This window comes from Brassica napus, chromosome C7 (assembly GCF_020379485.1).
Source record: "Brassica napus cultivar Da-Ae chromosome C7, Da-Ae, whole genome shotgun sequence".
NCBI classification, from domain to species: Eukaryota; Viridiplantae; Streptophyta; class Magnoliopsida; order Brassicales; family Brassicaceae; genus Brassica; species Brassica napus.
The window spans coordinates 37,471,280-37,482,714 of record NC_063450.1 but is presented as its reverse complement, the minus strand read 5'-3'; the positions used below and the strand labels follow the sequence as shown (position 1 = coordinate 37,482,714).

The 11,435-nt window shown below is 31.1% G+C and overlaps 2 protein-coding genes across 2 annotated transcripts; both read right to left on the bottom strand.

The window, feature by feature from the left end:
• Positions 1–6,658: 6,658 nt before the first annotated feature.
• On the bottom strand, positions 6,659–8,583 carry LOC106395754 (universal stress protein PHOS32-like). Its single transcript, XM_013836124.3, has 3 exons — positions 8,099–8,583; positions 7,204–7,292; positions 6,659–7,118 (listed from the first exon to the last, which is right to left on the bottom strand). The coding sequence occupies exons 1-3, from the start codon at positions 8,394–8,396 to the stop codon at positions 6,831–6,833; spliced, it is 675 nt and encodes a 224-aa protein (XP_013691578.1). The 5' UTR covers positions 8,397–8,583; the 3' UTR covers positions 6,659–6,830.
• Positions 8,584–8,729: 146 nt separating this feature from the next.
• On the bottom strand, positions 8,730–11,435 carry LOC106395386 (agamous-like MADS-box protein AGL3). Its single transcript, XM_013835858.3, has 8 exons — positions 10,810–11,435; positions 9,977–10,058; positions 9,792–9,853; positions 9,607–9,706; positions 9,461–9,502; positions 9,351–9,392; positions 9,096–9,262; positions 8,730–9,020 (listed from the first exon to the last, which is right to left on the bottom strand). The coding sequence occupies exons 1-8, from the start codon at positions 10,992–10,994 to the stop codon at positions 8,930–8,932; spliced, it is 771 nt and encodes a 256-aa protein (XP_013691312.1). The 5' UTR covers positions 10,995–11,435; the 3' UTR covers positions 8,730–8,929.

Sequence of the window (11,435 nt, the reverse complement as noted above, 5' to 3'; positions counted from 1 at the left end):
ATCAATTATTCAATTACATGATGGTGCCAATAGTGATATTACATCATACATCTATGTCAATTAGGATGGTCCATTCTCTAAATTTATCAACATGTATTTATAGAACAAAACATAAACAGGTATAATGCTTTTTTTGTATGTCAAAATTAGGTATAATCCTTTCAAATGCAAAAACATATTTGAGGTCACATTCTTGAAATCTTGGTAGATTCTTCAAATCGCTTAGAGGTCCATTCTCTCCCATCACGTCACGTCACATGCATGGAACAAATCGAAAAGAAATATTCCCTTGTTTTGTCTTTTTATTATCACATACAAATATTTTCATAAACTTTGGAGATAATAATAGCTTCGATCAAACACGTATAAGTTAGTTCCAAAGCCAAATGATAATTGAAATTGTATGATTTGATTAATTTTCAAAATACAAAAAATTTCATTTTACCACTCATATTCTTCCCTAGGGAGGGAAACCCAGTCGACTCCAAACGGAACGGTGCCATTAAGTACAAACTCGTAGTTAAGACGTCTTCCTGGTAAATTGAAATGAGAATTTAATTTCATCTAATAAATCGTTTGGTATCTATAAATCACATGCATCACTTCTATTCCAAAGAAAAAAAAGTAAATCTTGAAATTATATCATCTTATCAAAATGAGCGACGACGAGAAAAGAGATACTTCAGTCTTTGAAATCGCCATGGCGGTCATAGGTGTCGTCGGAGCCGTTGCTGGCTTGTTCTCCGGGATGGGAGCAGGACCTGAAATGAAGACAATGAAGGCTCCTGGTAAGGATGGTCGGATTTTCAGGAAAGCTTTCGAGAGCGACCCGAAAGGGTATTTCCAGAACCTGCGTAAGAAATGAATATGTTTGATGGTGTATGTGGGAATTGTACTTCAGATTTCTACTATATGATGAAATAATAAAAATAATGACAATAATAGCTAGGTTGCTCATGGTATGTCATATGAACCTTGTTATGATCGTTATGTAATAACGAAGTTTAATCTATTTTGCTCTGCTTATCATCAACATCCGTCGGTAATGTGTTAGATACGAACGGCATACAAAGGCTAGTCATGAATTTTTTTTGGTCCAATATAAAATGAGCGATCAATGGAACCAGATATGTAAGAAACCAAGATGTTTACTTAGTTTAGGACATTTTTGAGTGCCGACGTTACGTCGTATTCTACTCATCACCCCCCACGCGTTTACGAAAAAAAAGAGAGAGCTGAGACGGTTATTAAGCCCAGTCTTTTAACGGGAGTTTCTAGATTCGGTTAAGAGACGGTTCTTAATTTTTTTTAGATTTTAATCAAATAAAGCTAAGAATCTTCTCTTATTTAAGAGATATTTATTTTAGCCGAAAAATATAAAAAAAAAATATATCAAATCATGAGTTACGAATGATGGCCGTTCAAACTGAACCTTTTAGAATTTTTACTATATTATTTTTAAAATATTTGCTGACAAGACACCACGTAATTAAGTACTTGTGTAACATATTTTGATTTAAAAAAAAAAATAAATCTTTTTTTTGGCACAAAAAATGTAATCTAAATGTCAAAGATAAAGTAAAACTAAAATTAATGAAAAGGGAACTATGTATGATCTTTTCTGCTTGCACCTCTTCAAGAAATGCTACCATGAAGCCATTATTCCAAGACTAACATCTTTTTGTGTTTTGTATGTATATAACTCGTGATTCAAGAAAGTATTAAACCTCATTTATTTTCTTCTTACCTTGTCGATTAGTATTCTAAAATTGTTTATATTTTTAGAGAGATACCATAAGATATCAATACAAATTTTTATCATAAAAATCTCCAATGATCAAAATAATTAAAATAAATTTTACTAAATGAATATACCTCTAAGATTAACTAATTTATCATAGAGTTTTGGAAGGAGAGGAAGATGGGGTTTAGGAATAGGTTTCATGGAATTAGAAACGGATACGCGGAAACGAAACGTTTCGAAACGTGAAAACATAATTTTTGAATTTTTTTCGTTTTAGAAAGTCTTAGAAACGTCTATATATACACACAATTGACTAACATGTGAATTCATTTTTACTATGTTTAATATATCTAAAAATACAAATAAACATTATTTCACATATTTACCATATGAAAATAATTGGCAATCAAACTATTTTGCTACAAACCAAAATCACTAGTTTCACATATTTATATGGGAAATTAGAGCACATATACGTAGCAAACACATAAATTAAGTTTATACACATAACAATCTATAGGCTAGAGTATTCTATGTATTTTGTATAATATTACATTAACTACCATTGATCAACTACAACCGTTTGATCATACATGCATTCTTGCTTTTTTTATTTCCTTTGTTTTTTTTTTCTTCTCCCTCCTTCCAAATTTATTTGTTATACATCTTTGTATATCATATATAATTCAACCAAATAATTATAAAGATGAAAACATACAAATTTTTCTACACATGTTATAACTTGAATTTTTTTAAAAATGTTTATTTAAAAACTGTAAAGTTGTACTATACTATATTAAAAAAAAGAATAGTAAAATGATTTAATGTATATTAGAAACAATATTTAGTTATACTATCCTATTCAATGCATAGTCTTTCTCTTATTATTCGCATTTGAACATGGTGAACAATTTACATTAAAATGTAATATGTTAGTGTATTTTGTTATATACTACAAATATAGTATAGTATATTTTGACAGCATATTTGGCAAATGTTCACGCGCGAAAAAAGAGAAAGTGATCCGTTTGTATGTCAAATTGTCACATCAAAAACCTTACTTTATTACATGGTCAATTGCTTAATATTTTTCTCGGATCATCCCACATTGATCGTGGACACGTTAGTCAATTTAAAGTCAAATTTTTCAATCTTCGCAACAACGATTAACATAGCTGTTGCTAAATCAACATGAGACAATTAAAACTCACAAAAGAGAAAGAGATAATACCTTGTTTGTTATGCCATTTGCTTGTGTTTCTAACTTTCATCTGTAGCGTGGTTTCTTTACACGATTTTAGGTTTAAATTTTTGGGAATAATATTAATTAGGTTTTTTAACTTATCAAAATAACAAATTAGTCCCTATATTTTTTTAAATATTTATAGAATTTGTTCTAAAAAAAAGTTTCTTAAACGTTTTCCAAACAAAATCGCGAGTTTCCAAACATGAGTTTCCATCAAGTTTCCAAAATGAGATTTAAAAAAATAACTTTCCAATGCGTTTCCGCGAGTTTTCGAGAGTCCGATTCTGAAACGTTTCCAAAACACGGAAACATGAAACAGACCTTTAACCAAATTTCCATGTAACATAGGTTTAGGATTTAAAAATTAAAATAATATTTTTATAAATATTTTTATAAAAGAACTTTCAGATTTCAAAATAAAATTTCAAAAAAGAAGATTGGAAAAAAATCCGGAAAAAGTTTCAACTATAGAATAAAGTTTTTTTCGAAAAATAATCTCTCTCTCTCTCTCAATGATTCTTATTATTTACATTTGAACATGGTAAACAATTTACATTAAAATGTAATCTGTTGGTGTATTTTGTTATATCATGTCAAGCAAATAGAGTATAGTATATTTCGACAGTATATTTGGCAAACGTTCAAGCACGGAAAAAGAGAAAATGGTCCGTTTGTATATCAAATTGTCACATCAAACATCTTACTTTATTACATGGTTAATTGCTTAATATTTTTCTTATATTAAGTAAATAAGTAACAGGTCATCCCACAAATTCACCCTATTTATATCATATAAATAAGTAACAGGTACCTTTAGTGAAGTGTAAGCACATTGATCGTAGACACGTTAGTCAATTTAAAGTCAAATTTGTCAATCTCACATCTTCGCAACAACGATTAACATAGCTGTTGCTAAATCAACATGAGACAATTAAAACTGACAAAAGAGAAAGAGATTAATACCTTGCTTGTGTTTCTAACTTTCATCTTTAGCGTGGTTTCTTTACACGATTTTAGGTTTAACTTTTTGGGAACAATATTAATTAGGTTTTTTAACTTATCAAAATAACAAATTAATCCCTATATTTTTAAATATTTATAGAATTTGTTCTAAAAAAGTTTTTTACGCATTTTCCAAACAAAATCGCGAGTTTCCAAACATGAGTTTCCATCAAGTTTCCAAAATAAGATTTAAAAAAATGACTTTTCAATACGTTTCCGCGAGTTTTCGAGAGACTCCGATTCTGAAACGTTTCCAAAACGCGGAAACATGAAACAGACCTTTAATCAAATTTCCATGTAACATAGGTTTAGGATTTAAAAATAAAATAATATTTTTATAAATATTTTTATAAAAGAACTTTCAGATTTCAAAATAAAATTTCAAAAAAGAAGATTGGAAAAAAATCCGGAAAAGGTTTCAACTATAGAATAAAGTTTTCGAGAGACTCCGATTCTGAAACGTTTCCAAAACGCGGAAACATGAAACAGACATTTAACCAAATTTCCATGTAACATAGGTTTAGGATTTAAAAATAAAATAATATTTTTATAAATATTTTTATAAAAGAACTTTCAGATTTCAAAATAAAATTTCAAAAAAGAAGATTGGAAAAAAATCCGGAAAAGGTTTCAACTATAGAATAAAGTTTTTTCGAAAAATAATTTTTATTTTTGTTATTTATTTAGATATTTATTTATATTTATATATTTATAGAGTAGAAGTATAATTTTCATTTACCTTCAAAACTTTTATGGTAATTTTTCTCCGCTTGTGTTTACTCGGTTAAAAAATGTATTTTTGGATCATTTTTGGAGATTTACCCGTATCTTTAATCGATATACATACAGTATTACGTAATTTTCATTTACCTTCAAAACTTTTAGAGAAAATGACTAAGATAGCGCTAAAAAAGTTTTTGTCACAAATATAGCCTCTAAGAATAAAAATGACCAAAATATCACTTAATGTTTTATCAAAAGAAATAAATATACACTTATATCCCAATGGTAAATTAATTTAGACATTAGAGTTTAGAGTTAAGGGGTGGGGTTTATGATTTAGGGTTTAGGATTTAGAGTTTAGAGGTGGGGTTTAGGGTTTAGGGTTTAGAGTTAAGGGGTGGGGTTTAGGATTTAGGGTTTAGGATTTAGAATTTAGGATTTATGGTTTAGGATTTAGAGTTTAGAGTTTAGGTTTTAGGGTTTAGAGTTTAGGTTTTAGGGTTTAGAGTTGGGGAGTGGGATTTTGGGATAAGATTTCAAATTTTGAAAAATAAAAAAAAATTAAATTTTTTAAAAGATAAATGCTATTTTGGTTTTTTTAGTTTTTGAGGGCTATTTTTGTGACATAAATTTAGAAATGTGTTATTTTAAATATTCGTCTAAACTTTTTTGATAATTTTTCTCCGCTTGTGTTTATTCGGTTAAAAAATGTATTTTTGGATCATTTTTGGAGATTTACCCGTATCTTTAATCGATATACATACGGTACTATGTAAGTATAAATTCCCACGCTTCTTTAAGAGGCTAGTTAATTCGTTCGTCTCTTGCTATAATTAATTACTCACACCATAATCATTAAATTACTATTCAAACATTTTAAGCCTCCTTGAAAATTGAGTTCAATTTTCGAACCCCGATAAAAAGATTAATATCCAGTTCAACTATATAAATCCCTTGGACGATATATTTTCATTTAAGAAAAAGAAGAAAAAAATAACAAACATGAGTTTTTTGATTTTGTTGCTACTGCAGTAAGCGTATGTACTGCTGTTACGGCAGTAGGTGCTGCAGCCGTTGGTGTTGTCGGTACCGCCGTTGCTGTTGCCGGAGCTGTCACGGCCGTCAACGATGCTGCACAAAAGATTAACAAATGATAAATGATCTCTATACGAAAGACGGGTTTTGCAAGGATGACTGAATGATGATTCGAGTTGAATTCTACATTTCTACTTCCTCTTATTTTGTAATGTTTTATCTTTTTTTGTTTGTTTAAGTTTATTTATCTTACATATCTGCAAAACTTTTAATCAATTGCTTTTATCTTTTCTTACAATTTGTATGCAATATTTTTCACATTAGTTGAATAATTTAAATTTAGATAAAATATTGCTTTAACTTTTGTGCAAGACAGGAAATCTTATAATAAGGAATGGAGTATTCTTCAGTGAAAATTGAAATGTTACTTTTGTTTATCTCTCTCAAGTCTCAACTGATGCCTTGATGATAGTCAAGCTTTGCGCACTCTTTTAAGGTGAAAATAAACTAGCTTAACTATTGACCATGAGACCATCGATCAACTCATGCCTTATCCAGAGTATTTTTTAGTGAATGCAAATAATGGTCTGTTAAAAATCGCTAGACAAGTGTTATCAACGATATGGCGATCGATACATCAAAACATTTTGACAAATATTAAACTGACAACTGAAATCAAAAAATTTCCAAAAAATTTGGACTAGTTTTTTTTGTTTGCTTAGCTACAGGTTTGTGTATGCATGAAGAATGCTTCTTATTAGCTTATAATGTAATTAGTTTATTTAAGTTCAACACGATAGTTAGCAACAAAAAAAATTCAACCAAAAAAAAAAAGTTCAACACAATAACAAATTATAAGGAAAAAAAAAGTTCAACGAAAAAAAAAAAAGTCAACACAATAACAAATATAAGGAAAACTAAAGTCTTTACACTCTTGTTCTTTTTCTTTAGAGCAGTACATGATAGAGAACAATCATATTCATGAACAAATCAAAAGAAAGCAATAAAGATCATTTCAATTAACAGAAGACAAAAGAGAAAAGGATTTTGATTTAAGATGTGTGATAGCAATAATAAAAATTAGGCCAAGAGCCAGAAGTCTTTGTGACGTTTCGTGGTGATCAAGTAACCTCCGTTGTTACTTTTCTTCCTCACGGCAATAGCCATACACTCGGAGTTATGAATACAATACTCAACCACTCCGCCTCCTATTCCTCCTTTTGCTCGCCACTTCCAAATCACGCGCCACTTCGAAGTTCTTTTTCTCTGACCTAAAACCAAAACTCCAGCTCCTTGTTTCTTTGCTTCCTCCACTATCGTCTTCCCTTTCTCCTCCGCCGTTTCAACCACCACTATCTCCGTCTTCACCTGAAAAATAAGCAAAGAAAGCATTGATGTCAAAATGAGCTTTGAATCGAATCAATTTCTCTGATTTTGTTATTAAAGGCGCTACATTAGGTTTCTTGAGCTGACAAAAATTCTTCAGTGGATGAACTTGTTCATGAGCCCTTGAGTTTCTCTGCCCTTGTGTCTCATCTGTAGCTATTTAACATAATAAACATACGGTTAATAGAGATTAAGCAATACCAAACGTGATAGCCTGCCCCTGCCCAGTGGCCAGTCCTATCATCTTTTGGGTTGGGGCCTGTTCTAAATAGTATAGGGTTGAGTCGAGTATGAACCAAAAATTCTGAAGCCGAATATAAATGACAAATACAAAAAGTAAAACCAAATTTATGACAAATAAAGATGGTTCAAATAGATATCTGTTTTTTTTTTAAATAAAAGGCAATTCTGTAATTAAATCTAGAATCTAGGTCTGTGCTGTTCACTAATTAACACATCGAACTCAATAAAAGAAACATTTTTCTTCATCTTTTTTTTTTGAGTAAACAATTTTCTTCATCTTTATATAATTTTTTTGATCATTTTTAGATGAGTAAAAAAAACACAAATATCCCAGGTTATCTTTTTTTTAACAGTGAATTGACTTTGCCGTGTATATTAGTATATCTTTGTAAATTTGACTGTTGGAAAAGTTCCTAATTATACAACTCATTTTAAAATAAACACAAAAATTAAGAAGAGTTATTATTTAAAAAAACAAAACAAAAATACAAATTTTGAAAGTATGAAACCGAGGATCAATTAATGAAACAAAGAAACTTTAATCACGCAGGTAACAATGTTGGGCCGAATTTAAGCCCAATTACCCTAGAAAGCCGATAAGTTGTTCTTTTTGGTTGTTCATCGATGACGGTTCTACTGGGAATGGGATACCTTCTAAGTTCCAATTAAATGTTAAATGCAAATTTGTGTACATACAGTATATAAATTATGCTTATTACCTTGCCCTACAGGTGTTTTTGTGACATGGAGGAGAGTGATATTGTCTTCATCTTGAACACATTGTGTTAATGCCCATTGAAGAGCATTCTTTGATTGTGAAGTTGTGTCCACAACAACCATCACTTTCCTCCCACTCTCAGCTTCACCCTTCTTATTGCCTTCCTCTGTTTTCTGATTCTTACTACCGTTCTTTCTAGAACCAGAAGCACTTCCTTCATCTAGTGATTTGCTCGAAGATGATCCTCCTTTGAATGATGTCCTAATCTTATTCACCCAATACCCAGCTGGTTTCCCCATTTTGATAATCCTTCTCTCTATTGTTCTTTTCGTTTTATGTTTTGTGTTTTTGGTTGTGTTTTAAATAGTGCCTTTTGTTTGTATGGTTTTGGTTGGAGCCATTTCTTGAACGTGCTTGCCATGAAAATAAACAACTACCCCCTTTTGGACCTGTTCTCATAATCATTTTTAATAAAATTAATTAGTCTTTTTAATAATACAGATCATAATCTTGATACAAATGCAGAGCACTACTTGTTTCAGAATCCAATTCTAATCTAGAGAATTTAATCATAGTTCGACTAAGTTTCAATGATATTTAAAAATAAAATTAAAAGAATGTTCCCACAAATTTTGTATTTTTAAAAAGTTCAAAAATATTTAAATATTATGGGAGCAAAAAGTGATAATGTGGAGTATGACATTACAGCTCTTGATTATATAACAGTGTTTGTAATCATGAACTATTGTTCTCTTGCAAAAACACAAAATGGTACAAGCAATGATATGTGATCTATAAAACACACATACGTATACATTGATATGTGTTTTCTTCAGACCATCCATCCAGGGAAGAACCCATTAATAACATTCTGTGATGTTGTTGCAGAGTTGCTTGCATTTGGCACACCAGGATTGTAATGACTGTTCCATAAAAACAGACAAAAATCAATTATAAATTCATTAGGTCTTCACTGTTTATCTGTGGTAAATACCTACCTCATCTGCAATGCTACATTGCCCTGTAAAGGCCTAAAGAAACCCACTTCTTGACTAAGAGGGTTCGCATGATAAGAAGTCATGCCTTCTTGTTGTTGTTGGGAATGTTCCGCAGAAGATGAAGCTCCCCATAGTGTTTGATTAAGGGCTGCATCACTTTCCTCCAACTGAGATAGATAGAGAGAAAGGAGAAAATGTTGTCAAAGATCTCAAATGAATTCAGTTTCTTGAGATATAATATTTTAATGGCACTACCTTTCTCTTAAGATCTCTGTTGGTTTCCAGTAACATTTCCTCCTGTAAATTAATGAATATGAGAATGTGTTGTATTGAGATTCTTGGATACTGTGTTACTCTTTATGTACCTTGCTTTTGAGGTCAGATAGTTGATCAAGCATCGACCGGGCCTGGCAATGAGAAAATAAAGCCACAAAGATTTGGTACTGTTCTAAATGTTCTTCGGACCAAAAAATCTAATGTAAACTTGACGATTTCTTGAGATTGTGTATACCTTTGTGGATCTTATTTGCCTTAGTGATGTATCTACTTGACATTCTAGCTGCTCAAGCTCATCCACTCCTATCCCGGCTATCTCTTCACCTAGCAAATGCCTAAAAACAAGCAAATTCCAGAAGAGTTAATGTAGTAGGAGTAAGCATTTACTTTTCAAGATGTGGTATGAATTATGCTATGTACCTTTGTGAATGTTGAAGGACTTCAACTCTTGATTTGAGATTCAAGTAGTCTTGGTACCTCTCCTGCCATAAAATAAAAAATTAATTAAGGATTATTTTTTTTTGCTAAAATAATTAAGGACAGTTTCAAGTTTCAACGTTGGAGTCAGTTTTTTGATAATTCATATATGGAGAGAGAAGATATACCTGCAAGTCTTTAGCTGATTGATTTGGATCCATTGTTGCATAACTATGTTTTCTATACTTCTCAACCATCTTGGCCATACCACTAGTTCATATAAACAAATGATCACTTGATATTTAACATTTATTAAAGCAATCAAACTTTGAATTTCTTTTGAGAAATATTTTTTAAGAAAAACCCTTTAGAGCATTGTAAAATCTCCATGTTAAATCCAAGAACATAAAGATCAATATCAATCTCATGATGGGTTTACAAAAACAAAAAGCTGTTTATTCCAAAAAGGAAAAAAAAATTGTTATGCGCAAAAGAAACATATGAAATTGAGTATCATCACAGTTGTCTCTTTTAACTTTAACAGGATTATAAGTACTTGAGAGATACGAACTTAAAGAAGTAGAGAAAGTATTTTGGTGTGTTGTTTAATTTACAGCTTTGTGTATATCCAGAGGTCAATCCTTTGTCTCTCTGGAAATTTGGATCACCCCCTTCAAGACTTAGTCTCATGTGTAAAAGCTTTCATTATAGATTTATATTATAGATATAGCTTCTATATACAAATCTTATGTACTTTTTTCTTCAAAGTCTCAAGCTCATTATCTAGACCATCTTTAGACCCTCAGAATATGATGTTAATTTAATCTCACTCTAGAAGTCAGATTTGTTCATTAAACCCTACTCAGCCGATCCTAACAAAATCAAGAAAAGGCCCAAGCTTTATATATTCACCCACAATCCTTAAAAAGAATCAAAAACCTAAAAAATCTGAAAAAGAGAGGACAAAAACAGAAACTGTAGAAGAGAGAGATGAGAATCAAAGGTTAAAGATTTTAGTTACCTAGGGCTGCTGCAGAATTCGTAGAGCTTGCCACGGTTAGAGAAAATGAGAAGAGCAATCTCAGCATCACAAAGCACAGAAAGCTCATAAGCCTTCTTAAGCAAACCATTCCTTCTCTTTGCAAAAGTAACTTGCCTGTTGATCTTGTTCTCTATCCTCTTCAACTCAACTTTCCCTCTTCCCATCCTTAAGTTTTCTCTCTTCTCTTTCTCTCAAGAAACAAAAAAAAAACAACAGAAATTTTTCTTTCTTTTCACCTCTAAACGCACAAGTAATGATTTACAGAAGGTTGATACACATACATATATATAGAAGTGTATGTATAAGTGAAATGCGAAGAGTGTAGATCTTGTCACAAAAGGATTCTAAATCTAGGGCATGAATTGGTTTCCTCTCTTGTCCGGTTACTGGTGGTGGAGGAGATGGTAGTGGTGGTTGAGGTAGTGGTGCTGGTGGGCCATGGTACTCAGGTTCTTCTTTTGTTGGAGTGTTATAAGAGAATAGCTTTGTGTTTGATTTTTGCAGATGCTAAGCCATTCTTGGCCAAATAAAAGCTTACAAACTTATATCACAAACTTTCCTTTTTTAAAAGAGAAAATATCATAATTTCGTTTATATGTCAATAT

Excerpts from the sequence above, each read along its gene's own strand:
- LOC106395386 (XM_013835858.3), bottom strand. The coding sequence starts at position 10,994 with ATGGGAAGAGGGAAAGTTGAGTTGAAGAGGATAGAGAACAAGATCAAC. Across the intron at positions 9,854-9,976 it reads AATCAGCTAAAGACTTGCAG|GAGAGGTACCAAGACTACTT; the intron begins GTATATCTTCTC and ends ATTTTATGGCAG. Across the intron at positions 9,503-9,606 it reads GGCAAATAAGATCCACAAAG|GCCCGGTCGATGCTTGATCA; the intron begins GTATACACAATC and ends TCTCATTGCCAG.
- LOC106395754 (XM_013836124.3), bottom strand. The coding sequence starts at position 8,396 with ATGGGGAAACCAGCTGGGTATTGGGTGAATAAGATTAGGACATCATTC. Across the intron at positions 7,293-8,098 it reads AAAAACACCTGTAGGGCAAG|CTACAGATGAGACACAAGGG; the intron begins GTAATAAGCATA and ends TATGTTAAATAG. Across the intron at positions 7,119-7,203 it reads GTCAGCTCAAGAAACCTAAT|GTGAAGACGGAGATAGTGGT; the intron begins GTAGCGCCTTTA and ends CTTATTTTTCAG.